The 27,751-nt window shown below is 22.4% G+C and overlaps 11 protein-coding genes across 11 annotated transcripts; 6 read left to right on the top strand and 5 right to left on the bottom strand.

The window, feature by feature from the left end:
- Positions 1 to 143: 143 nt before the first annotated feature.
- Positions 144 to 3,737, top strand: DDB_G0285667 (hypothetical protein; the record flags this gene model as incomplete). The annotated part of the gene is made up of 1 exon (XM_633113.1): positions 144 to 3,737. One exon carries the CDS (start codon positions 144 to 146, stop codon positions 3,735 to 3,737), a length of 3,594 nt encoding a protein of 1,197 aa, XP_638205.1.
- A 1,107-nt stretch (positions 3,738 to 4,844) lies between these two features.
- Positions 4,845 to 8,567, top strand: DDB_G0285665 (hypothetical protein; the record flags this gene model as incomplete). Its single annotated transcript, XM_633112.1, has 1 exon — positions 4,845 to 8,567. One exon carries the CDS (start codon positions 4,845 to 4,847, stop codon positions 8,565 to 8,567), a length of 3,723 nt encoding a protein of 1,240 aa, XP_638204.1.
- A 570-nt stretch (positions 8,568 to 9,137) lies between these two features.
- On the bottom strand, positions 9,138 to 9,351 carry DDB_G0295823 (hypothetical protein; the record flags this gene model as incomplete). The annotated part of the gene is made up of 2 exons (XM_002649088.1): positions 9,138 to 9,235; positions 9,339 to 9,351. The coding sequence occupies 2 exons, from the start codon at positions 9,349 to 9,351 to the stop codon at positions 9,138 to 9,140; spliced, it is 111 nt and encodes a 36-aa protein (XP_002649134.1).
- A 1,016-nt stretch (positions 9,352 to 10,367) lies between these two features.
- Positions 10,368 to 13,943, top strand: DDB_G0285663 (DUF214 family protein; the record flags this gene model as incomplete). Its single annotated transcript, XM_633111.1, has 2 exons — positions 10,368 to 11,599; positions 11,720 to 13,943. 2 exons carry the CDS (start codon positions 10,368 to 10,370, stop codon positions 13,941 to 13,943), a joined length of 3,456 nt encoding a protein of 1,151 aa, XP_638203.1.
- Positions 13,944 to 14,240: 297 nt separating this feature from the next.
- On the top strand, positions 14,241 to 14,372 carry DDB_G0285661 (hypothetical protein; the record flags this gene model as incomplete). Its single annotated transcript, XM_633110.1, has 1 exon — positions 14,241 to 14,372. One exon carries the CDS (start codon positions 14,241 to 14,243, stop codon positions 14,370 to 14,372), a length of 132 nt encoding a protein of 43 aa, XP_638202.1.
- Positions 14,373 to 14,455: 83 nt separating this feature from the next.
- Positions 14,456 to 15,155, bottom strand: DDB_G0285659 (hypothetical protein; the record flags this gene model as incomplete). The annotated part of the gene is made up of 2 exons (XM_633109.1): positions 14,456 to 14,775; positions 14,846 to 15,155. The coding sequence occupies 2 exons, from the start codon at positions 15,153 to 15,155 to the stop codon at positions 14,456 to 14,458; spliced, it is 630 nt and encodes a 209-aa protein (XP_638201.1).
- A 340-nt stretch (positions 15,156 to 15,495) lies between these two features.
- DDB_G0285657 (hypothetical protein) lies at positions 15,496 to 17,148 on the bottom strand (the record flags this gene model as incomplete). The annotated part of the gene is made up of 4 exons (XM_633108.1): positions 15,496 to 15,783; positions 15,925 to 16,069; positions 16,156 to 16,737; positions 16,904 to 17,148. 4 exons carry the CDS (start codon positions 17,146 to 17,148, stop codon positions 15,496 to 15,498), a joined length of 1,260 nt encoding a protein of 419 aa, XP_638200.1.
- A 492-nt stretch (positions 17,149 to 17,640) lies between these two features.
- DDB_G0285655 (hypothetical protein) lies at positions 17,641 to 21,135 on the top strand (the record flags this gene model as incomplete). Its single annotated transcript, XM_633107.1, has 2 exons — positions 17,641 to 18,485; positions 18,579 to 21,135. 2 exons carry the CDS (start codon positions 17,641 to 17,643, stop codon positions 21,133 to 21,135), a joined length of 3,402 nt encoding a protein of 1,133 aa, XP_638199.1.
- A 181-nt stretch (positions 21,136 to 21,316) lies between these two features.
- Positions 21,317 to 22,921, bottom strand: DDB_G0285653 (hypothetical protein; the record flags this gene model as incomplete). The annotated part of the gene is made up of 1 exon (XM_633106.1): positions 21,317 to 22,921. One exon carries the CDS (start codon positions 22,919 to 22,921, stop codon positions 21,317 to 21,319), a length of 1,605 nt encoding a protein of 534 aa, XP_638198.1.
- A 924-nt stretch (positions 22,922 to 23,845) lies between these two features.
- On the top strand, positions 23,846 to 24,111 carry DDB_G0285651 (hypothetical protein; the record flags this gene model as incomplete). Its single annotated transcript, XM_633105.1, has 2 exons — positions 23,846 to 23,867; positions 23,951 to 24,111. The coding sequence occupies 2 exons, from the start codon at positions 23,846 to 23,848 to the stop codon at positions 24,109 to 24,111; spliced, it is 183 nt and encodes a 60-aa protein (XP_638197.1).
- A 1,409-nt stretch (positions 24,112 to 25,520) lies between these two features.
- Positions 25,521 to 26,756, bottom strand: gpaD (G-protein subunit alpha 4; the record flags this gene model as incomplete). The annotated part of the gene is made up of 3 exons (XM_633104.1): positions 25,521 to 26,109; positions 26,216 to 26,367; positions 26,460 to 26,756. The coding sequence occupies 3 exons, from the start codon at positions 26,754 to 26,756 to the stop codon at positions 25,521 to 25,523; spliced, it is 1,038 nt and encodes a 345-aa protein (XP_638196.1).
- Between the last annotated feature and the right edge of the window lie 995 nt (positions 26,757 to 27,751).

Below are 27,751 nucleotides of genomic sequence, written 5' to 3'. Positions count from 1 at the left end.
AAAAAAAAAAAGAAAAGACTTTATAAATTATTATTTTCTTTCAAAATAAAAATAAAAATAAAAATAAAAATAACATCTAAGTTTTAGATAAGAAAAAAAAAAAAATGCTAACCAATAATTTTAAAATAAAAAAAAGAATAGAAATGCATAATTTTTATGGACCAAGTGAAAATGACAACTGTAATGAAGATGAGGATGGAGATGATGACGATAATTCCATCACTAAAAATTATGCAATTTTAACATCATTTGATGAAGATTGTGACAGTAACGATTATCATTTTAAAAAAAATAATAAATTTAAAATAATAATCAAAGGAATTTTATATTTTTTTAAATTATTAACCTCAATAATTATTGGAGCTTTGGAATTTTTAAAAAAAGAATTTAAATTTTTTGGATTAATTTTAAAAAAAATTAAAATAAATTTAAAAAATATTGGATTTAATACAATTATTGAAGAATGGTTTTCAATAATTAAATATTCAATAAATGGTATTAAAAGGAGTAAATTAAATTATAGTATTGGTTTTATATCATGTTTTTTAGTAGTAATTTTAGTTGCAACTGGTTTATCAGTATTATCAAATATATCATTAATATTTTTAAGTAAAGCAGATTCTGATGCTAATCATATAGATTTAATAATATCAGGAAAACAACATCAGTCAATAGATTTAGATAAAGGTTTTACTATAAGATTAAATTATACATTATTTGATAAAATTTTAAATAATGCAATTTTAAATTTTGAAAAAATAGAGAATATAGAAATAAAAGGTGAAAATAGTGCTGGAGCTAGTGAAACTATAATCCAGAGTTCAAGTAGTGGTGGAAGTAAAAAAAAAAATTTTAAAAATAATTCACCAAGATTTCATATGATAGATACATATGGATATCCCGTAAATTATTGTGAAAACATTGTTGAAAATAATATTGAAGCAAGGTACTTTTCAAATGGTAGTGATTTAAATTGCACAGAGAGTACTTGTTTTATTAATAGATGCGGTGGTGATGGAGAACATGTATATATGGGTTTCCAATTACTAGATTTTAAAAAAGAGAATGATATGGGTATAAAATCAACATTTGGTTATGGATCACAACCAAAGGGTACATGTTTAATGGTAGAATTATTGGCTAAAGCAACAGAATTAAAGATTGGTGATGAAATTTTTATAATAGTACCAGCAGTGGAATTATTATCAACATTATTAACAGATTCAATGATTTCAACAACTCAAATTGAAAAATCACCATATATAATAACAAAATTAAAAGTTAATGGATTTTTCAATAATACAGAGAATCCATATGAACTAGGTTTCGAATTGGGTGAAACAATACCATCGATATTAATAGATATTGACTCATTCTATGATTCAATGGTTGAACAAGTAAATCCATCATGGAATGTAGATTTAATGAAAAATAGAAATATTAAAGAATATGTCGAATATATAGTTATGAAATTTCCATCACCAAGATTATCAATGTATTATGGTACAGATTTAGATAAAACTTTACAAAGAGTTAGTGAATTTACTTCAAAATTAATTTACAAAATTGGTGTTGGTAGAGTTGATATTTCAACACCAGTAATGACTGAATTATACAAGAGTAACGAAGTTTCAAGTAATTTAGGTCAATTATTAAATTTAATAGTTTTTGTATTCCTTTTATTATCAATTCTTTTAATTTATACAACATTAATGATTGATGTGGATTCAATGACATTTAATAACGGTGTATTTAGAATGTTAGGTGCTAAATTTAGTTTCATCATCGAGCTAATAGTTTCAAAAACAATAATATTCACAGTCCCATCAATTATATTAGGTTTAATAATTTCTCAAATCTTTTTATTTATAATTATAGATCAATTAAAACGTTTTACAAATTCAGATGAAATTTCAAATTATTTAACAGTAGATTCAATTGTTTATTCAATTTTACTTGGTTTTCTAATACCAATGGTATCATTGATATTACCAATTAGAAAAGCATTAAGTTTTTCATTAGGTGAGCAATTGGATACTAGTAGATCAAATATATCATCATCACATCAAATTACAACAATTGATAAAGATTCAACTGATTCAGAATATAGAAAGTTTGTATCATTGATTGGTTTATCATTAAGCGCCTTAGGTATAGTTGGTTGTTTTTTATTACCAAAATTATTATTATCTGGTAATTTTAGTTCATTATTAGCATTATTATTTGGATTGTTAATTTTAGTTTTAATATCAGCAATTTTCTTAATGATGAATTTCCATTTAATCATTTCAAAAACATTAGTTTACCTTATTACTTTAATAGATCCTTTTGCAAAAAATATTATTAGAATAATTTTATATAAAAATTTAATTTCTCACAAGAAAAAGAATAAAAGTACAATGTTTATGTTTGGTGTTTCAGTATCTTTAATAATTATAATTAATTGTTTATTTTTAGTTCAAGTTGAAATTTCAAATGCTTCAAATAAACAATACTTTGGTTCACTTTTAAAGATTGAAACCAGTACCTTTATAAAAAGGGAAGATTTATCAAATATAACTCAATGTTTAGATCGAATAATCGATGATGAAAATAATGGTTTGGATAGTTATTCATTAAGGTCAATGGAATTTAGTGAATTTTCTCAACCTGATAAGAAATCAATTGTTTCTGATCTTGCTAAAACTAAAACTTTAAAATCATCACTATGGGCAGTTGGTCCAACTTATTTCAGTGAATTAATGGAAGATTATTTTCAAGTTTCATCAGTTTCAAAAAATTTAAAAACTGATAAAGATGTTGATTTTAATCAAAATGGTGATATGACTGATTTATCAACGATTTTATATAGTAAAGATTCAATGAATAAATTAATATTAACTCAATCTCAAAAGAAATTAATGTATCTTGATGAAAAAGGTGGTCCAGATGAATTTCTTTTATCAAATTATATTGAAATTAATAATTATACAAAAATTGATCCATCTGGTAAAAATCAACAACAAAATGTAACCTTCAATTGGATTGGTCGAAATGTAATGAAACCATTAGCATATTTAAAAACTGCAGGTACATTTAGTGTATCTGAAATTCCGGATGAAGATCTTACTCAAAGTGTAATTACTTCTTTTCCAGCATATGTCGGATTATCAGGTGGTAATATTGATTCAGTTAGGAATATACCAGTTAGCGTAATTTTATTAAAACCAAAATCATTAGATGACGATTTAATTGATTCATTACAATATAAAATTTCAGAAACTTGTTTATTTAATAAAAACTCTGAAAGTCCATATATAATTAGATATAAAGATTCATCAAATAGTTCAGATAAATTAAATTCATTATTCTTTGATTTTGCAACTGTACTCTCAATGATTATATCATCATTTTCATTAATTTCATCAATGTTTACAAGTATTAAAAATCAATCAAAAGAAATTGGTATTCTAAGATCAATTGGTTTATCAAATTTTAAAATCTATAAAATCTATATTATCGAAGCTTTTACACTTTCATTTGGTAGTTGTATAATTGGTATTATTATTGGTCTTTTCATTAGCTATACAATTCTATTGGAACAATCAGTTATGAATCAACAAATTATACCATTTTCAATTCAATGGGAATTAATTCCTATACTCTTCATTTCATCTTTAATTGTCTCAATCATTTCTGTATTTTCTCCAATTAGACATTTATTAAAACAACCAATTATTACAGTTTTAAAAGATTAATTTCTTTAAAAAAAAAAAAAAAAACTATATTATAAATTATAAAAAGAACCTCTGAGAAGATACAAGGAAATTCCTTGAAGATTTTCAAAAAATTAAGAATAAAAATATTTTATTTGTTTTATTGTATTTTATGGATAATTATTATTTTTTTTTTTTTTTTTTTTTTTTTTTTTTTTTTTTACCAGTGATTGGATCTTCAAAGAATTTCCTTGTATCTTCTGAGGTTTTTTTTATAATTTATGATATAGTTTTTTCTGGAACCACAAAGTGATTGTCCAAATTCTTCCAGGCTTTTATTATTTTTTTTATTTTTATTTTTATTTTTTTTTAATTAAAATCCAAATTAAAAAAATAAAACACTATTCCTCAGACCAAAAAATTTTCTTTACAGTGCCTTGCAGTTTTTTTTTTTCAAGAAAATAGGAAATTTATAAAAAAAATGATTATAATAAAAAAAAAAAACATTCCCCTCAAATCTCTTGATCTATAATTGGCTTTTTCTTTACATTATTAATTCTTTTATTTTTATTTTTTTTTTTTTTTTCTAAAAATATAAAAATATCGATTTAAAATGGAGCAATAATTATAAAAGTAAAAAAAAAAAAAATAATTAATTTTTCAAAATTTTAAAGGTTCGGGATTAATAGTTTTTTGTGTTTTCAAGAAAATCCCTAAAAAACAAGATTATTTCAAAACTAATTTTCGTTTTTTTTTTTTTTTTCTTTTTTTTATTTTCTAGACACATTTGCAATCATTTGTAAAACTTTAAATTTTACACTTATTTTTTTTTTTTTTTTCTTTACTTTTTAAAAAAAATTGAAAGACCAATAAATTATTTTTTTTTTTAAAAAAAAAAAATAATCGGAAAGTAAAAAAAAAAAAAAGTAAAAAAAAAATATAATCAGAAAGTAAAAAAAAAAAAATAGAAAAAAAAAAAATAAAAGAAAAAAAAAAAATTAGGGAATTAAAAATAAAAGAATTTAAAAAAAAGTCAAAAAATAATCAGTAAGTAAAAAAAAAAAAAAAAAAAAAAAAAAAATTCGGAAAGAAGTGCTAACCATTTTCCAAAAAAAAAAAAAAAAAAAAAAAAAAAAAAATTACAGATAAATGTATAATTATGAATCAAGTGGGAATGATAATGATGATGGTGATTATAGTATCATCAATGAAAATAGTTCAATTTTAAAGAGTTCTATAAATAATAGGAATGAGAATGATCCAATTTTAATTAATAAAAAATTTTATAATAAATGGAGAGAGAGTGTTGGTGAATGTGACCCAATTGAATTATCAATTTTAAAAGGATCACTTGAAAATGATTGTCAAGGTGACAATATTTATTATTATGATGATAATATAAATAATAATAATAATAATAATATTAAAAAAGAGAATTATTTTTTCAATAAACTTAAAATAATAATTGAAGGAATTTTTGTTTTTTTGGAATTTTTTATAATATTAATTTTTGGAAGTTTAGAATTTTTAAAATATTTTGGATTTATTTTAAAAAAGATTCAAATAAATTTAACAAATATTGGATTTAATACAACTATTGGAGAATGGTTTTCAATAATTAAATATTCAATAAATGGTATTAAAAGGAGTAAATTGAATTATAGTATTGGTTTTATATCATGTTTTTTAGTAGTAATTTTAGTTGCAACTGGTTTATCAGTATTATCAAATATATCATTAATATTTTTAAGTAAAGCAGATTCTGATGCTAATCATATAGATTTAATAATATCAGGAAAACAACAACTTTCAATAGATTTAGAAAAAGGTTTTACTATAAGATTAAATTATACATTATTTGATCAAATTTTAAATGATACAACTAGAGAAATAAAAGATGATAATAGAGTTGGAGCTGATGAAAAGAATACCCATGGATTATATAGTGGTAGTGGTATTAGTAATAAAAATAGTTTTTTTAAAAATAATTCACCAAGATTTAATTTTATAGATACATATGGATATCCAGTAAGTTATTGTGAAAAAGTTGTACAAGATAATATTGAATCAAGATACTTTTCAAATGGGAGTGGTTTAAATTGCACAGAGAGCACTTGTTTTATTAATAGATGTAGTGGTGAAGGAAATCATGTATTTATGGGTTTCCAATTACTAGATTTTAAAAAAGAGAATGATATGGGTATAAAATCAACATTTGGTTATGGATCACAACCAAAAGGAACATGTTTAATTATAGAATCACTTGCTCAATCAATCCATGCAAATGTTGGTGATGAAATTTTTATAATAGTACCAGCAGTTAGATTATTATCAACATTATTAACAGATTCAATGATTTCAACAACTCAAATTGAAAAATCACCATATATAATAACAAAATTAAAAGTTAATGGATTTTTCAATAATACAGAGAATCCATTTGAACTAGGTTTCGAATTGGGTGAGATAATACCATCAGTTTTAATAGATATTGACTCATTCTATGATTCAATGGTTGAACAAGTAAATCCAACATGGAATGTAGATTTAATGAAAAATAAAAATATAAAAGAATATGTTGAAAATATAGTTATGAAATTTCCATCCCCCAGATTGCCAATGTATTATGGTACAGATTTAGATAAAACTTTACAAAGAGTAAATAAAGTTGCCTCGAAATTAGTTTACAAAATTGGTGTTGGTAGAGTTGATATTTCAACACCAATAATGACTGAATTATACAAGAGTAACGAAGTTTCAAGTAATTTAGGTCAATTATTAAATTTAATAGTTTTTGTATTCCTTTTATTATCAATTCTTTTAATTTATACAACATTAATGATTGATGTGGATTCAATGACATTTAATAACGGTGTATTTAGAATGTTAGGTGCTAAATTTAGTTTCATCATCGAGCTAATAGTTTCAAAAACAATAATATTCACAGTCCCATCAATTATATTAGGTTTAATAATTTCTCAAATCTTTTTATTTATAATTATAGATCAATTAAAACGTTTTACAAATTCAGATGAAATTTCAAATTATTTAACAGTAGATTCAATTGTTTATTCAATTTTACTTGGTTTTCTAATACCAATGGTATCATTGATATTACCAATTAGAAAAGCATTAAGTTTTTCATTAGGTGAGCAATTGGATACTAGTAGATCAAATATATCATCATCACATCAAATTACAACAATTGATAAAGATTCAACTGATTCAGAATATAGAAAGTATTTATCATGGATTGGTTTGTCATTAAGCGCTTTAGGTATAGTTGGTTGTATTTTATTACCAAAATTATTATTATCTGGTAATTTTAGTTCATTATTAGCATTATTATTTGGATTGTTAATTTTAGTTTTAATATCAGCAATTTTCTTAATGATGAATTTCCATTTAATCATTTCAAAAACATTAGTTTACATTATTACTTTAATAGATCCTTTTGCAAAAAATATAATCAGAATAATTTTATATAAAAATTTAATTTCTCACAAGAAAAAGAATAAAAGTACAATGTTTATGTTTGGTGTTTCAGTATCTTTAATAATTATAATTAATTGTTTATATTTAATTCAAGTTGAAACTGCAAATGCTAATGAGAAACAATCGTTTGGTTCACTTTTAAAGATTGAAACTGGTTCCTTTATCACCAGAGAAGATTTATCAAATATAACTCTATGTTTAGATCGTATATTAGATGATGAAAATAATGATGAATTAGATAGTTATTCATTAAGATCAATGAAATTTAGTGAATTTTCTCAACCCGATGATAAGAAATCATATGTTTCTGATTTTGCTAGAAGTGTAACATTAAAATCATCATTACATGCAGTTGGCCCAACTTATTTCAGTGAAATAATGGAAGATTATTTTCAAGTTTCATCAGTTTCAAAAAATTTAAAAACTGATAAAGATGTTGATTTTAATCAAAATGGTGATATGACTGATTTATCAACGATTTTATATAGCAAAGATTCAATGAATAAATTAATATTAACTCAATCTCAAAAGAAATTAATGTATCTTGATGAAAAAGGTGGACCAGATGAATTTATATTATCAAATTATATTGAAATTAATAACTATAGAAGAATAGATTATTCATCAGGTCGAAGTCAAAAACATAATGTAACATTCAACTGGATGGGTAGAAATATAGTGAAACCATTAGCATATTTAAAAACTGCAGGTACATTTAGTGTATCTGAAATTCCGGATGAAGATCTTACTCAAAGTGTAATTACTTCTTTTCCAGCATATGTCGGATTATCAGGTGGTAATATTGATTCAGTTAGGAATATACCAGTTAATTTAATTTTAATTAAACCAAAATCATTAGATGACGATAAAATCGATTCTTTACAATATAAAATTTCAAAAAATTGTTTATTTAATAAAAACTCTGAAAGTCCATATATAATTAGATATAAAGATTCATCAAACAGTTCAGATAAATTAAATTCATTATTGTTTGATTTCGCAACAGTAATCTCTATAATAATATCATCATTTTCATTAATTTCATCAATGTTTACAAGTATTAAAAATCAATCAAAAGAAATTGGTATTCTAAGATCAATTGGTTTATCAAATTTTAAAATCTATAAAATCTATATTATCGAAGCTTTTACACTTTCATTTGGTAGTTGTATAATTGGTATTATTATTGGTCTTTTCATTAGCTATATTATTCTATTAAAACAATCAATGATGGATCAACAAATTATACCATTTTCAATTCAATGGGAATTAATTCCTATACTCTTTATTTCATCTTTAATTGTCTCAATCATTTCTGTAATTTCTCCAATTAGACATTTATTAAAACAATCAATCATAACAGTTTTAAAAGATTAATTTTTTTTAAAAAAAAAAAAGTAAAATAAAAAGTAAAATAAAAGAACTGAAAGATTTAATTATTACTTTTTTTTTATTTTATTATTTTTATTATTTAAAATAAAACTATTTAAAAAAAAAACAAAAAACAAATTTATTTCTTTTGATTTGTTTCCAAATTTACTGTTTTTATTTTTTAAATATAAATTTGATTGTGAATATTAATTGGAAAAAAAAAAAATTTAAGATTAAAACTAATATTAAAATTATACCTTATATTATATTCATTTGATTACTTTTTTTATATTTTTTTCAATAATGAATTAGAAATGTTCTGTTATTTATTGGGGTTTTTTTTTTTTTTTTTTTTTTTTTTTTTTTTTTTTTTTTTTTTTTTAATTTATCTATACATTAATTCTAAAATACAAAAAAAAAAAAACTATGTTTTGATTAGAAAACTTGAAATATTCTAAAAATATATTTATAAAAGTAATTTGCATACTTTTTTTTTTTTTTTTTTTTTTTTTGATCAATCAACAAAAATTGATGATGGTAAGTAATTTCACAATAAAGAAAAGATCATCAAAAAACCTAAAGAACCCAACCTTTTCCACTAAGGTTGCTATTATTTTTAGTAGTTCCAGTTGAACCTGTATTTGTTGCAACTCCTTGTTTTGTTGGTCCGGATCCTATAGAAATAAATTTATGGTTAGTAATATTTTAAAGAAAATAATGATAATAAAAAAAAATAAAAATAAAAATAAATAAAAAAATAAAAGTCTTAAAACATACCTAATTGATTCATTGTTTACAAATATTTAATAAAAAGGGTTATATTAAAAAAAAAATAAGTTTAAAGAAATAATGGAAATGAAATGAATTGAAAAAAAAAAAATTAAAAATAAAAAAATAAAAAGAAAAAAAAGAAAAAAAAAATAAAAAAAAAAATGTAAAAATCTTTTTTAAAAAAGATATTTTTTTTATAATTTTAGGCCAAAATAAAAAGAAAAAGTGGTGTGCAAAAATAAAATTGTAAGTGAATAAAAAAAAAAAAAATTGTTTGTTAATTAAATTGTTTATCAATTTTATAAAAAAAAAAAAAAAAAAAATATAAAAAATATTTTAATTATTTTCAGTTTTATTTTTTGATGTTTTTATTTTATTTTATTTTATTTTATTTTATTTTATTTTATTTTATTTTATTTTATATTATTTATTTTTTTTTTTTTAATAATCTGATTTTAATTATTGATTGCAATCTGAAGGAAATGACAGGTGGTCATCTAAAACAAATAATTAGAAAACGATACCAAAAAAAAAAAAAAAAAAAAAAAAATTTAGAGATTATTGGATCATGGTTACAATTAAAAAAATTAAAAGATTTTTTTTTATTTTTTTATTTTTTTATTTTTTATTTTTTTTTTTTAAGTTTTCAATTTATTTTTCCTAATTTTTTTTTTTTTTTTTTTTTTTTTCAGTGTTATTACTTTTTACATATCTGAAAGTGTTACAATTATTAATATACCCCATTTATATTATTAGTTTTTTTTTTTTTTTTTATTATTATTTTTTTAAATTTTATTTTAATTTTTTTTTTTTTTTTTCCAGAATTTATACCACACAAATTTTTTAATTAAATACAAATAACACCACCAAAATTTCACTGACATAATCTTTAAATTTTTTTTTTTTTTTTTTTAAATTTTTTCAAAAATCCTAAAAAAAATAAAAAAAGATTAAAATAAACAATAAAAAATAGTTTTATATATGTATATATATTACTATTAAAAAAAGAAACAAAAAAATAGAAACCAAAAAATAATGACAAATAAAAGGAATAATAAATATCAATCTATAAATAATAATGATGATGAAGAAGATGATGATTTTATAAAATCAAGAGATTATAATAATAATAATAATAATAATAATAATAATAATAATGTAAAAATAAATAAAAGTAATGGTAGTAGTAGTAGTAGCGATAGTTTTGATGAATTTATAGAAAATTCAGAAGAACAAACATTTTTAAAAAATAAAGATAATTATGATGACAATGGTAAAATTAAGAAGAAAATATCAAGTAAACCTTATGGTAAATTCAAGGGTATATCAAATGCAATAAATGGTGATACAGTAAAAGTGAAGATAGTGAATTGGTTTAGAACATTACTCTACCATTGGAAACATTTCTTTTCACATACATTAAGAATCAATCTACGTAATAAGTTATCCTATTTGTTAGGATTTTCCGCATGCTTCTTGGTAGTGTTTATAGTGTCACTATGTGTTTCCATCATCACCAACACACCAGTGGTATTCCTAAGTTTGTCAGAAGCAAGTGTTGGTGAAATGGATATGGTGTTGACACCTGGTTCATGGACATTATCAGATCAATTAAATTATACAATGTTATCAGAGTTATTAGCTGGTACATATAAAGAACCAAATGGAAGTTATTTTGATGATAATAATAATAATAATCAATATGAATTAGAAGAAGTAGATGATAGTTACCATTCACCAAGAGTCGATGGGACTGTTAGTGTGGTTAGTGCAAAGTCGTGTCCAAACGGTAACACAAATCCAAATGATAATCTTTGGAAATATCATGATGAGCCAAATCAATGTGAACCATACTGTTTCGAATCAGTTTGTAGTAATTCAGTAGCAAGTAAAGCATCGATGTTTGTGATTGATACTGCACGTGAAAAGAGGATGGGATTAGGTCGTGATTGGAAATTGGATGCTCCACCACAGGGTACAGTTTACGTTCAAGAGAATTTAGCAAATAAATTATCAATTTCAAAGGGTGATACAATATTCATTCGTATTCCAACTAGATCATTTCTATCATCAATTTGGACTCATGCCAATATCACCTCTTCAACCATACCCGTAATTTATGCAACAGCAACTGTTGCTGATACTTTCTCTTCTTCTGAAGGTAAGTTCCCATCCGATCAAAGTTCTTCCATAATCATTGAATATTCAACATTTTTACCATTTTTAATTACACAATTTGATCCAGAAATGAATTATAATTCAAAAAAGTAAGTTTATTTAATATTGTTTTTTTTTTTTTTTAAAAAAAAATCGGGGAAAAATTATATATATATATATTAATTTTTAATTTTTTTTTTTTTTTTTTTTTTTTTTTTTTAAAAAAAAAGTTATATTTCAAAAATTAATTTTTATGATTATTCAAAACAAGTTATTATAAATTTACCACCATCAAGATTAACACCATATATTAATTCAAATCAAGATGTAATTTTAGAAAAGATTGTAGATTTTTCAAATAAAATTTTATATAAAGTTGGATTTAATGAACTTTCATCAGAATTACCAGTGATGAGTGAACTTTCAAAGAATAGATATGTAGCATTATTTTTAGGTTTGATTTTGAATGTAATCATATTCATTCTATTGTTTTTATCGATTCTATTGATTTATTCATTGTTGATGATTGATGTAGAGACTAGAACCTTTGAAATGGGTGTAATGAGAATGATTGGTACAACAAGAAATGGTATTATTCAATTGATGCTATTCAAAGCATTCTCCTATAGTGTACCATCTTGGGGTTTAGGTTTATTAATTGCTCAAGTATTTGGATTCATTGTTTCTGCTATTTTCAAATCAATTACTGGCGTACCAATTCCACCAAAATTAACAGGTGAAGCCATATTGTTAGCATCGGCATTGGGTATTATAATTCCAATAGCGTCGGCAATCTTTCCAATTCGTAATGCATTGGGTAAGAATTTACATGACTCTTTAGATGTGAAACATTCAAAGACTGCCGCTGTACAAATCTCAATTGAACGTAGTGAAGATAACAGTTTCTCATCATCGGTTGCATTGATTGGCTCATTGTTGTCTGTGTTTGGCTTTGGAATTTATTATGTGTTCCCATTGTCGTTGCTTTCATTCAATTTGACACTACTTTTAAATATGTTCTTCATGTTGTTGATTGCAATGTTATTGGGGTTGGTTAGTTTAGCATTAAATGTTGAACAGATTCTAGAGAGGGCTGTAGTTAATCTATTCTTCTTTTGGGAGAAACGTGCTATCAAATCATTGGTTATAAAGAATTTAATAGCTCATAAACTTAGAAATAGAAAGACCGCTATCATGTATGCAGTTTCATTGGCATTCATTATCTTTGTCAATGTTTCATACTCTATGCAACAGGCATCAATGAATTATCAAGTTCAACAAAGCTATGGTAGTTATCTAAGTGTGAAAAGTAGTGAACCATTCTTTCAACCAGAGTCAACTTTGTTAATCGATCAATTCCTCTCACAATATCAACCAGAGATTGAAGATTACGCTTGGGAGTCTTCATCTTTCTCAATTATGACTAAACAATATCAACAATCTCAAATTACAAACATTGGTCATATCTATAGTGATGGCACCAATATGTATGCGATTTCTCCAAACTTATTCGCTACTACTTTACCTGGATTCTTAAAGGCAAGCTCAATCGCTCCTGATCCTGATTATAGTTTGAATGATATTCAATATCTTTCCGAGCAAATCTATTCATTTACTAGTGGTCAAAAGATAATCATTGGTTCATTGTATACCGATGTTATTGGTGCTTCAATTGATCAATCATTCCTATTACAATTAAATATTAAATCTGGTGAAGCTTCATCAGTTAATTCCACTAGACACTTAGTTAAACCATCGGCAATGTTAGATAGCGCACCATCTTTTAAATTCTCTAAATTCCCATCAGTTACAAATCAAGATTCAATCGTATCATTTCCAACTTATCTCTCGTATGCAAGTAGTATCTTCTCATCAGTACGTGAAATTCCAATGAATCAAGTGATTTTGAAATTGAATACTGATGATAAAGATGCTGTAGAATCAATAAAGAATCGTTTAAATAGCTTTTTAATTGGTAATCTTAGAGAGGATTTCGATATGTTGGATTACTATGAAAAGATTAAACCTTTTGCAACGGCCTCTGTGATCATTCAATACTTTTTCAGTTTTACTACAGTTTTAGCAATGACCATCTCTTTCTTCTCTTTAATGTCTTCTGTATATTCAAATATTTTAGAACAAACTAAAGAAATTGGTGTTTTATGTGCATTGGGAATACCAAAATCTTGGATGATTAGAATTTACGTCTATGAAGCTTTCGTATTGGTTATGGCTTCCTCAATGTTGGGTATGTTTATTGGTTCAACTGTTGGTTTCACAATGATCCTTCAAAGACAATTATTTACAATGTTACCAATTCCAATGACTTTACCTTGGCAATTAATTATAATAGTTTTCATTTGTTCAATGTTTTTCTCTTTCTTTTCAGCTTTTGGACCAATTAGAAAAGTACTTAATCAACCCGTTGTTAGTATAATGAGAGTTGTAACTTAAAAAAATAAAATAAATAAATAAATAAAAAAATAATAATAATAATAATTTAAATTAAAATATTAGAATAATTATTTTTAAAATTTAAAATTTTTATTTGTTAAAATGTTAAATAATTAAAATTATTATTTAAATTATTTGAATTATTATCAAAAATATTATGATAAGTATATTTTTAGATGATATAGTTGATGCACAAATCGTTTGAGTTTTAGTTTTAATTTTTTTTTTATTAATTTAATTTTTTATTAAACCCAAAAATCCCATAAAAAGAAAAATTTTAATTTGTTACCAATTCCAATGACTTTACCATGGCAATTAATTATAATAGTTTTCATTTGTTCAATGTTTTTCTCTTTCTTTTCAGCAAGTGGTCCAATTAGAAAAGTACTTAATCAACCCGTTGTTAGTATAATTAGAGTTGTAAATTAAAAAAAAAAAAATAAATAAATAATAATAAAAAAAAAAAAAATTAAATGTTTTTAGAATTATTTTTATTTTTTATTTTAAAAGTATTAAATAATTAAAGAAATTATTACTAACAATAATAAAAATGTTAAAAAATTAAAATTATTATTTAAAATATTTGAATTATTATCAAAAATATTATGATAAGTATATTTTTTAGATGATATAATTGATGTGCAAGTTGTTTGAGTTTTTGTTTGAATTGTTTGAATAATTTTACAATTTTTGTCACCAGATAAACATGATTTACAATTTGATAGAGTAATAATACCATTTTCTAAATTACATGATTTCTTAAAATAGAAATAATTTGAATCTTGGCTTGATGATGAATTAAATCCACAATATTCACCTTTTAATGAATCAACTGTAATCTTCAATATTTTCATTATTATTATTATTTGTAGTTGTTGATGAATCTGTGATAATTTCATTACAATAACCTTCAAATGAATATAAATTATTGGTTTCTTGATATTCAATTAGCGATGATGAATTATCAAATTTAATACATTCTCCAATATTATTTCCTGAAACTATTCTTTCATTTGATGTTAAACTCATACCATAAATTATTTTTTTATCTGGTGATATTTTAAAACAACCTTTAGAAGAACATATATTTTTAGTTATAATATTATATGGTTCACCACCACATTGATCATTATTAAATGTTAATAACCTAATTACAGATCCATTAATATTATTAATAAAATATATAAAAATTAAAATTATAATAAATTTCATTATTTTTTTTAATATCTTATTATTAAATATGTTTTTTTTTTTTTTTAAATATATAAATTAATACGTTAGATTTTTAATAATAAAAATAAATGTGTATAAAAATAAAAAAATAAAAATAAATAAAAATAAAAATAAAATTGAATTTCTTATTCATTGTTTGATTTTTTAATAAAAAGTAATTGAAATGAATAATACCCCACTACTACTTTTTTTTTTTTTTTTTTTTTTTAATACAACACACTTTCAAAAAAAAAAAATAATTATAATTATTTCTCTTTTTATTTGTATTTATTTTTATTTTTTATTTTTTATTTTTTAATTTTATTTTATTTTATTTTTTTTAATAAAGTTTTGCAAATGGAATGAATGTATCTTTTTCGATAAAAGTTGTATCAACTTTTAAAGATGGTAACATGAAATAAGTTTTTAGACTGTAAATAGTATATAATGCAGATGAATGAATTTGTCTTGGTTTTAATTGGTGTGAAGTTCCCCAAGCTGATAAAATTAAAGTTGAATTTCTTTTAATATTTACTCCAAATAAACCAGCTGTAACATATTCAACAGCTCTATTTTTGAATAATGCAAGAATCTTTGGTGTATATTTTAAATCAAAAATTCCATCTACCTAATTATAAAAAAAAAAAAAAAAAATTCCAATTTCAATTTCAATAAAATTATAAATTTTCATTTGAGGAAATAATAATACATTAATATATTATAATCTTTTTTTTTTTTTTTTTCTCCAATAAATAATAAAAATACATACTTCAAAACCAAAATCTTTACAAATTTTATTTGCATCTTTACCAGCACCAAAACCTGTCTTTGTAATAACTCCACTCTTTAATAATTTTCCTAATTCACTATTTTCATCTAAACCTGTATGACACACTCTAAATAAAACAGTTTCACTATTATTTTTTATTATCATTATTATTTTTAAAAATATTAGTATTGTTTATTTATTATAATATAAAATTTTAATTATTATACATACCATCCATTTGTTAATGTAATGAGGGCAGTTTTTGTTTCTTTTTTAGTTTTAGTTGTATATCTTTCTAAAGCTGACCATTCAAGATCAAAACCTAAAACAATACCATCATCCAAAGTTATTTGATCGACAGATTTACCATTTAATAAAAGTTTAACACCATTTTCAATTTCTGATGCTTTTTCAATTATAACAGCATTACTAGTATCAATATTTGAAATTGGTAAAGATTTTAAATCCTCTGGAGTAACCTTATAAATTGGATCAAGTGATTTTAATAATGCATGAACTGAAGGTTTGAGTTCAGATGGATTTAATAAATTTTTATATCTTTTTTTTCTTTCCCCTATTATTTTCTCATTTCCATTTTCAATTTCATTTTCATTTTCATTTTCTTTTTCATTTTCATTTTCATTTTCATTTTCATTTTCATTTTCATTTTCATTTTCATTTTCTTTATCTTTTTCTCTTTGTAATTTTTTTTTTTCATCAGTTTCTTCTATATGTTTTTTTACAAATTTTTTTGCCTGTTTAAAAAATTCTGCTGCTTTTTCTCTAGTTTCAAATGATGTTTTAATCAAATATCTATAAAATTTCAATATTTAAATATTAGTAAATTAATATATATATATATATATATATATATATATATATAGTGTGTGTGTGTTTGTGTGTGTTTGTGTGTATGTGTGGTAGTATTATTAGATAATTATTGGTGAGTGACGTGGTAGTAGTAATAGTGTGGTCTTACCTAGATATTGGTAATTTTTTAGATCCCACTAATAATTCTTGGTCAACACTATCAAATAAAGCTTGATGAAAATCTTTAAATAAAGAAACAGAAATAATATTTTTATTAGCTAATAAAAAGTTTTTTTCTTGGTCATCAACCAATTTCTGAAGTGGTGTTGATTTTGCATAATTTCTAAAAAATGTATTTGAAATTTGATAAGTATTAATTTGAATGGTATTAATTCTTTTAAATAAACTATTCATCCTGTAATATTATATATATATATCTATATCTATATAAATAATAGTTTCCAATTAAATAATATAAATAGTAATCTGGATTTTTTTTAATTTTTTTTCGTTTTTTTTTAACAAAATGTGCCAGAATTAATTTATTTTTAAATAATAAAAAAAAATAAAAAAAAAAAATTTGGTCGTTTTTTAACCAGTTTTTGATTTTTTTTTTTTTTTAATTTTTGTATTTTTTTTTTAATTTTTTTTTTTTTATTTTTTTAATTTTAAAAAAAGATTAATTTTTTTTTTTTTTTTTTTTTTTTTTTTTTTTTTTTTTTTTTTTTTTTTTTTTTTTTTCCAAATTGCAATTCACCAAATACATAAATCAAATTCGATTTGTTTGTATTTGTGTTTGTGTTTGGGTTTTTTTTTTTTTTTTTTTTTTTTTTTTTAAAAAAATTAATATACTTTTTTTTTAAAATAATAATTTCATATAAAAAAAAAAAAAAAAAAAAAAAAAAAATGTCGTCATTACCATTGCCATTTAAATTTGATGTTTCAAGATTGAAAGCAAAGATAGATGAAGTTGAAACAGTTACAAAGAAAACATTTAATGCAGCAGCAAATATTATTGGTGTTGAATTGGGTGATTCAGGATCAAAGAAACCAAATAAAACTCAATACTATATGGAATTGATTAGTGATACAAAGCCATCATTAACGGAAGAAGAATTTTTAAAGATAACACCAGCAGGTTTCTTTGACCCAAAATTCGATACAACTCAATTCATTTTAGATTTATTACCACCCAATGTTAACAATAGTTCCAGTGAGTTCTCGATATTCTTAGATAGTAATGTCAAACAATTCACACGTGCAATGGATTATGTAAATTCGAAATTATACAATAGGGTGCGTGAAAACTATACAGAATTCGTCCAAGGTATGTCACAAATTCATGAAATCGGTGTTGAACTTCAACGTTCAACCGTAATGTGTTCAAATGGTCGTAGAACATTATCACAAACTAAAAAGAATTTAACTCAAACTGCTTTCATCATAATGTCAAAATATACCAAACGTAATTTACTCACTAAAATGTATATGGATCTATCACAAATTAGAGAGATCGTTCATTTGGAAAGATTATTAAAACAAACATTATCTGATGGTGATTATCCTGCAACTATCAAATATTATCTAGAATGTAGAAGAACAATCACTCAACATCTTCATTATAATTGTGTACCTGATTTAGATAAAAATTTACAAGAAATTTATCATGTAGTTCAAGAACGTATTGATAAAGATTTCTTAATAAGTTGTAGAGATTTTAATTCAACAACTTATTCAAGAGTATTTCAAGCGTATGTATTAATAATAATAAATAAATAATAATAATAATTAATAATTAATTATTAATATATATATATATATATATATATATATATTTATTTTAGTTATAAATTATTAGGTAGAGCAAATAGAATTTTAGATAAATTACAAAGTTATTTTGTTGATCCAATTGAACCAGAAACTAGAAATATTGTATATTCACATGTTTTATTAGCAGAAGAGAATATTATGAATCCAGAGAGAGTTAAAGGATTAGGTTATAAAGAATTATGTAGAGAGTTAAAGGATGATCATTTTGTAAATTGTTTATTGGCAGTATTTGAATATCTTTGTGATTTAATGGCAAGTTTATATTTAATGAATCAATTTCATATGGTGAATCAATTTCATGAAGAGAGTAAAATATTTGAAGATATTACAGCGGCATTGACAAGATTTAAAACAACCATTTGGGATACCATGCAAAAACAAGTCTCCTATCTATTGGCACCAAGAAAACTATCAAATTTTAAAATCGATGATTTCCTATTGGTTTTAAATTCCGTCACAAAGATATCAGAGATTGGTGAAGAGTTTAGTGGTCATCCATCACATCAATTGAAACAATTGATCATTAATCAAAGTAAAACTTATCTCGATAATTTTCATCGTACTCGTGTCGATGATTTACGTACAATGTTAGAGAATGAACCTTGGAATTCAATACCGGTTGGTGCTGATTTCAATGCTAAAACTGAATTACGTTTAAATAAAAAACAAAAGGTTTCTCATACTGATCGTTTAAGAGGTGATCAATTATTTCAATCAATTAAAGAAAAAGGAAACCCTTTCTCTGAATTAATATCTTATAAAAAGAATAGATTACCTTCAAATCAAACTTCTCCAACTTTAAAATCAACTTCTACAACAACAGCAGCAACAGCAACAACAACAACAGCAACCACTAATCAAAATAAAAAAGATACAAAATTAAAAGATAATGAAGATAGTGATGATGATGAAAATGAAGAATTAAAACAAGATTATATTCAAGAAGATCAAGATTCTGATGACGATAACAATAATGATAATCAATCAATAAAGAAAAAGAAAGAAAAAAAACAAAAAGAAAAAGAAAAACAAGACAATTCTTATGGTGGTGGTGGTGGTGGTAGTAGTGGTGTTAATGAAACTTTAGTATTAGTATCATCTGCAACTATTAGTTTTGTAAGATACATTGGTAAATACTTGGAGATGATGGAAATGTTACCACATATTTCTGTTGATATCTTTAATTCAATTTGTCAATTGGTTGAATACTATATGTACACTGTTTATTCATTCAGTGGTTATTTAGATCCACAAGGTTTCAGTTTAGAAGCTTTAACTACAAAAATGGAGAAAACAATCTCTGAGAAACAATTTGAAGATTTATCATTTACAAAACCACAAGTCTCTAAATTTATCAATAAAATGAAAGAACGTGTTGGTTTACCACCAAATTTAGCTACAAATATTGCAACTTCAACCGCTAATACTGTAATGTCTGGTATCTCTGGTATTTCAAACATTACTAATATTTCACCATTATCAACTTTATCATTTATAAATTCTTCAATTAAAAATATAGCTTCAAATATAAATTCACCAAATTTATCGCCACAACAATCTCAAAATAATAATAATAATAATAGTACATTACAATCTTCAAATTCAACTTCATCATTACAATCAATACAACAACAACAATCTCAACAATCATTACAATCTCAACAACAACAACAACAACAACAATCACAACAAATTTCACCAACAACACCAATTACACCACAACAAACAATTCAAGCTGATGGATCAATTAAATGGGTGCCAAGTAAAATTAATTATTTTGGTTTACAATTAGGTGATCCAAAATTATTTTTTAATTTACCAGTTCGTATGGTAGCTATTGAATCATTATCATTCATTGCAGAGGCATTGATTGTTTGTAGACCATTGTTTGAACAATTATTACCACCAAATCAGACTGATAATATTAATGAATTCTATAATTCAATCATTGGTATCATACCTGGATTACAAGGTCATTTAATTAAATGTACAATTAGTGCCATTTTCACTCATCAAGCAAGTCCTCAATATTTCTCAAATACAATTTCAAATATTAAATGGGATATGAAAATTAGTAATCCCGGTAAAAGCTCATATGTAGATGCTTTCATTAAAGAGTTTACAATTTTCTTTAATGGTTTAGATAAATGTGTTGCCAATTCAACTCAATTCACTGATACTCCTGTCATTAATCGTCCATTACGTGATCATATCGTTAAATTGGCTTTCGAATATTTCATTCAACAAGTGGTCGATGGTTATTCAAAGATTAGAAAATGTACAAATGAAGGTCGTGCCACTATGATTCAAGATGTTATGAGCTTGAAAAATGGTCTCGAAAAAATTAGTGGTGGTGTAAGAATTCCAAATATTTCTTTCGCTGAAGAATATATCAAAGGTTTCTATCAATTGGCTGCTTTCTCTGAAAAAGATGTCATCGAATGGGCAAAACAACATGATGAATATCCAATTCGTTATGTTGTAAATTTATTAAATTTAATTAAAGCTTCAAATCCAAATTTAATTAATCAATTAGAAGAAATGGATCGTAAAAGAAGATTTATTAAATAATAATAACAATAGTAAAAAATAAATAATAAATTAACAAATAATAAATTTAATAAAAAAAAAAATAATAATAAAAAATAAAAAGTATTAATATAATAAAAAATAAATAAATATATTTGGTAACATTAAAAATAAATATTTAAACTTTTTAAAAAATTATTATTATTAATATTAATTTATTTATTTAATCATAAATTGCTTTTTCTTTTAAATCATTTAAAAATTGTTGATATTTTGAAGCTGGAATAATCATAATTAAACCTTTTTTAATCATATTTGAGTAAAGAGTCCATTTTGAACCTTTTCCATAAAGATATGGAATATCAAAAGTTGACCAAGCTGAAGCATATTCTCTAAAGTATTTATCTTCACATTTTTGATATAAAACTAAACCTTCTTCAACTTCTTCAACTTCTTGTTGTTGTTGTTCAACTATTGTTGATTTTTGATTTTTAGATTTATTTTCTTTTTTATTAATTGTACCTTTATTTGATTTTGATTTTTTAATTGGTTGTTCATCATGATCTTCACTATCATCATCATCATCATCAACATTCATTGATTTTGATGGTGGTGGTAATTGATCTTCTTCATTTGGTTTTGAAGTTATACCAAATGAAGTAAAAACCAAATAATTTTTAAAATCATAATTTTTATCATTATTTTTTTCTTGCATTAATTCAACATCGAATTGCATAAATTGATAAATTGGATGAGCCAATTGATTTGGTATATTTATAAAACGTTCAGAGAAAATTAAACCCAATTGATTGGTTTTAGATTGATTTAATAATTTTGAGAGATATGATTTCATTGATTTTTCACCACCAGCTAATTTGGAATCAATGAATGTTTCTTCAGGTTCTAATAATTTCTCATTGATGTAATCTATATAACCTTGAATTGTTGGTTGATTCTTAACTAATTGATAATTTAAAATTGATATGAAACCATATGGGTCTTCAGAACCATCAATATTAATTGATCTACCAAATTTCTTTTTTGTGGCTTGTTCAATGATTAGATCGGTTAATTCACCTGCATTGAATTTCAATGTTTCATTATATGGTACTAATCTTACTATCATATTTTTGATTGAATGATAATCTTTATCAACACTTGGTACTATATCAAAATCTGCTTGAATTTCATCAAAATCTGAATCATCATCTGAATCATCACTACTATCTGGTACATATCCTAAATCTTCCTCTGATTCTGATTCTGATGATGAACTTTCAATTTCTTCTAATTTTCTTTTTTGTTGTTGTTTTTGTTGTTGTAGTTGTTGTGGTTTTTTAGTTTGTTCAACTTTTTCATTTTGTTTTTTATTTATTGTGGTTGTTTTATTTTCTTTTGGTGGTGGTGCGGGTGCGGGTGCGGTTTTCTTTTCTTCAACTTTTTTTGATTTGTCAGCTTTTTTAACTTTTGATTCTGTGGAAGTTTCTTCTACTTTTTTATTTTTCTCATCTTTTTTAGTTTTTGGTGTTGTTTTGGTGATGGTGGCTGAAGTTTCCTCTACTTTTTTGGCTTTTTGTTCAGTGGTGGTGGTGGCTGAAGTTTCTTTTTTAGTTTTATCTTTTTTAGTTTTTGGTGTTGTTATAGATTCTTCTACTTTTTTATTTTCTTCTGCTTTTTTAGTTTTCTCTACTTTTTTAGATTTTGATTCAATAGTGGTGGTGGTGGTTGAAGTTTCTTCAACTTTTTTGGTTTTTGGTAAGGCTATTGATTTCTCTTCTAATTTTTTTTTAGTTGATTCTTTTTTATGTGATTTTTCTTTTGTTGACATTTTTGATGAATAAAATTAATAACAATCTATATATAAATAAAAAAAAAAAAAAATTTGGAGTGTCGTTTTTTGAAAAATGAAAAAAATTTTTTTTTTTTTTTTTTTTTTTTTTTTTTTTTTTTTTTTTTTTTTTTTTTTTTCTAGTAAAGATAGTAAAATTTTATGGTTTAAGATTTGTGATTTTTTTTTTTTTTTATTAATAATCATTAATATCTAATGGTTATTAAAATTATATCCACTTCCAAAACAATATATTATTATTTTTGTTATTATTTTTATTACTATTATTCCATTTTTATTATTTATGTTTGTGATATTGACATATTTATTTATGTTTGTGATATTGACATATTTTTTTATTTTAAAAAAAAAGAAAAAAAAAATGTTTGGAAAATGCTATCTCTTTTATATTTTGAATTTCAAAACCATGCACTTTTAAAAAGTTTATTTTTTTTTTTGTTTTTTTTTTTTGTTTTTTTTTTTTTATTGTATTAATTTTTATTTTATCTGTTAAATAAAAACAAAAACCAATAAACCATTTTTTTTTTTTTTTTTTTTTAATTTTTGATTTTTTTTTTTTTATTTGTGTGGTACATATATAAATAGAATAAAGATAATTATAAGAATGTTAATATTGGTTTTTTAAAGAAATCATTCACTTTATTATTAAAAGAAAAATATATGGAAAAAAATAAAAAAAATTAAATATATGATATTTGATTTACAATTAATATCCCCTAGTCGCAACTCTTTTACATTATTTTTTTTAAAAATAAAAATAAAAATTAAAATTAAAATTTAAATAAAATAAAATAAAAATATTAAAAATAAAAAAAAAAAAAAACAAATAAATTAAAAAAAAAAAAAGTAAAGAATTTTTTTTTGTTTTGTTTAATAAAATATAGATAAAAATAAAACTGTAAAATGAATATTGGTTTCAACAAATGTAATTGTTTAAAAAAAAAAAAAAAACCTATGGAAAACACAGAAAATTAATATTAATATTTATTTTTATAAATTAAAAAATAGTAAATTTAATTAATCTAAAAGATGCTACTCAATCAAACCAAAGCACTGAACCAAGTAAAGGAAGAAGAAAAAGATTAACACCTAGACCTGAACAATCAAAACCACCACAAATGGCATTAATTAACAAAGAGAAAAAGGTTTTAGAAATATTAGAAGAATAAATTTTATATTTAAAAAAAACAAATAATTAATCATGTAAAATAAATTTCTTTTTTTTTTTTTTTTTTTTTTTTAATAAAAAATCCAATAAAACTAAATAATAATAAAGTAAAATTAAAAATATAAAAATATAAAAAAAAAAAAAAATTTAATTAAATTGTATTTGTTATCATTTTTGTTTATTTATGTTTTGAAAAAATAAGTAAATGGTGTGAATGTTTTTCTTTTATTATTTTCAACTTTTGAATTTGTTTCAATCCATTACTATTATATCTACTCTAACTATCTTTTTATCCAAATATTTTTAAAAATCCAGGTTGAATAATATTTGGAAATTTCAATCACTAAAGGTATAAAATTTATAATTTGTCAAATTCTTTCTCCTGCATAATAAAATGATTGGGCCCAGGGTGCATAGATTTTAGTTTTATTTTGGGAATATTAACATTTTAAATCCAATTAAATTATCACAACCAATCACAAAAAATTAATTAATAAAATTTTGTGGTTTTTAAATAATCAAAAAGTATTTATTACTCATTTGTTTTATTATAATTTATTTTTACCATTATTTTTTTTTATTTAATTTTTTTTTTTTTCAGATATTTTAAAAATTAAAAAAAAAAAAAAAAAAAAAAATAGATCCTTTTGTGTGGGTAGGTGAAAATTGATTAGAAAAAAAATAAAAAATAAAAATATAAAAAAAAAAAAAAGGAATAGTTGCCCAATGGCTACTCCTGATTACGAAATTAAATTAAATTCAAATTTTAGACCGTAAGCCGTTGGCCAATCATTGAAAAGAGAGTTTGGTTGGATGAAAAATTTTCTGAAAAAAAATAAAAATAAAAATAATCGTGATCTGGAAAATCAGTTGACACAAAAAAAAGAAACAGTGAGAGGTTTGGTTTTTTTTTTTTTTATTTTAAAAAAATTTTATTTATTTATTTATTTATGAGCTGGAGTTGTTTTTGTAATATACACATTAAATTTAGAAACTATAAAAAAAAAAAATTTATATATTTGTTTTTTTTTTAATTTTTTTTCTTATTTATATTTTTTTTTTTTTTTTTTTTTTAAAAGGTTGGAATTTATCCATTTGAAGAGAAATTAAACTTTTTTTTTTTTTTTTTTTTTTTTCATGAAAGCCTATATATTTTTTTTTTTTTTTTTTTTTTTTTTTTTTTTTTAATATATAAAAAGTTTTCTTTATATTGAGGTTGGCGTTGAAGAGAGATACGTAGATTAGCTTTTTGGTTCGGGAAAAAAAAAGAATTTTGAAATAAATACTATTCGTATTATTACAAGGTTTGTTTTGATTCTTTTGTTTCTTGGAAGGGGGGGGTTGTTGTTTTTTTTTTTTTTTTTTTTTGATTTTTTTTTTTTTAGTTTTTTTTGATTACTATTGATTATTTTAGAAGTGTTCTAAAGCTTGAGATAAAATTGTTTGTCTAACTGCTCTGAATACAAATTTAATATTTTCAGTATCGACAGCACAAGTGGCATGAGTATAGATAGTACGTGGTGAAGGACCTTGTGCAAGATATTGTGATTGAATGAACATGGCAGCATCTTTATATTTATTTGGACCAGTGTAATCAGAGAAACAAGATTGGAGTGGTACTCTCTTTAATTTTTCCTTGAAAAGATCCTTCTTGTTGAGGAATAACACGATTGGTGTCTCTTTAAAGTAATCACAATTTACAATCTCTTTGAATAAGGCTAAGGATTCTCTAGTTCTATTTACAGATTCATCTTCTCTAAGTACTTGATCGTAATCGCTCATAGCGGCAACGAAAATAACTGCTGTAACACAATCGAAACAATGAATCCATTTTCTTCTTTGAGATCTTTGACCACCGACATCTACAATCTTTAATCTAATCTTATCAAATGTAAATTCTGATTCTTGTATACCAGTAGTTCTAACACGACATCTCAAAACATCTTGTTCATTTGGTACAAAATCTTCTCTCATATATCTATCTATATTATCAAAGAAACTATAAAAATAAATTTAAAAAAAATTAATTAATAAATTAAAAATTACACAATGTGTGTGTGGGTGGTTTTTTTTTTTTTTTTTTTTTTTTTTTTTTTTTTACTTACTAAGCAGCAGAATCGTTTAATTGGAAATGTTTATCTTTTTGTGCATATGTTTCTTTAATACCTTTATCTTCCCAAAGGTGTTTAATATCAGCTGCTAATAATAACCATGGTTCATTACCAATAGTTCTACGAAGTACATTTGCTGCTCTTTGCTAAAAATAAAAAATAAAAAATAAAAAATAAAAATATATTAATATATTTTATTTAAATTTAAATCGAATCTAAAAATAAAATAAAAACTTACTTTATTTTCAACTTCTAATTCAATATTTAATTTTGCAGATGCAGTTAATAATGCTTCCATTTGACTGATACAATTTGAATAAACGAATGCACGATATTCTAAAAGTTCTTCAACACTATAACCACCATCTTCTTGAATGATCTTCATTTGTTTAAAAATAGTTGATTTACCAGATTCACCTGGACCTAATAATAATAATTTTACATCTTTTCTAAGTTTTCTTCTATCTGTTTCGATACTTTTATCGATTTTTGAACTTTGTTCAGTTTCTTCTGATCCAAAACACTTGAATCTCATTTTTTTGATTTATTTATATATATATTTTAAATAGGCTGAAATAAGTTGCAATTTGTTTAAGGTTAAAAGTATATGTTATTGTTTGTTTGATTTTATTTTATTTTATTTTTTAAAATGTTCTATGGATTATTATTATTATTTATTTATTTATTTTTAATATTTGAATTAAAAGATTACTATATAAGATTTATTTTATTTTATTTTGTTGTGTGTTGAATGTTTGGTTGTTGTACAATTTTTTATTTTATTTTATTTTTTTTATTTTATTTTATTTTTTTTTTTTTTAGTAAGGCTATATATTTAAAGCTACAGAAGATATTAATATTTATAATAAAATAAAATAAAAAAAAATAAAAAAAAAAAAAAATAAAAATAAAACAAAAAATCAAAAAAAAAAAAAAAATAAAAAAAAAATAAAAAAAAAATAAAAAAAAAAAAAAAAGATTTTTTAAAAAAAAATAAAAAAAGCTTACACTCGTTTTTTTTTTTTTAAAGTATGAATGATAGATATAAAAATACAAAAAAAATTACTGTATTTAATTCTATTATTTTTTTTGAATTTAAATTATATGTATTTGTGTTATTTGATTGTTTATTGTATTTAAAAAAAAAAAAAAAAAAAAAAAAAAAAGGGGGTTAGTATGTTTTCTTTATAAAAAAAAAAAAAAAAAAAAAAGTGGAAAAAAAAAAAAAGTGAATAAAAGAAAAAAAAAATAAAAAATTAAAAATTTAAAAAAAAAGAATTAAAAAAAAAAATAAAATAAAAAAAAAAATATTATTGTATATTTGTATATATAAATAGCATAATTTTTTTTTATATATAATGTAATTAAAAAAACAACGTGTGGTGGTGTAGTAATAGTATACTTGTGTGTGGTGGTTGGTGTGTTTTATGATACTAAAATACACGGTGGGTTAAAATGATTGAAAAAATAACAAAAAAAAAAATAATTAAATTTGGAAAAAATGTTGTTTTGTATTTCTTCCTTTTTTAA

This window comes from Dictyostelium discoideum, assembly GCF_000004695.1.
Source record: "Dictyostelium discoideum AX4 chromosome 4 chromosome, whole genome shotgun sequence".
NCBI lineage: Eukaryota > Evosea > Eumycetozoa > Dictyosteliales > Dictyosteliaceae > Dictyostelium > Dictyostelium discoideum.
This window is presented reverse-complemented; position numbering and strand designations above follow the sequence as displayed.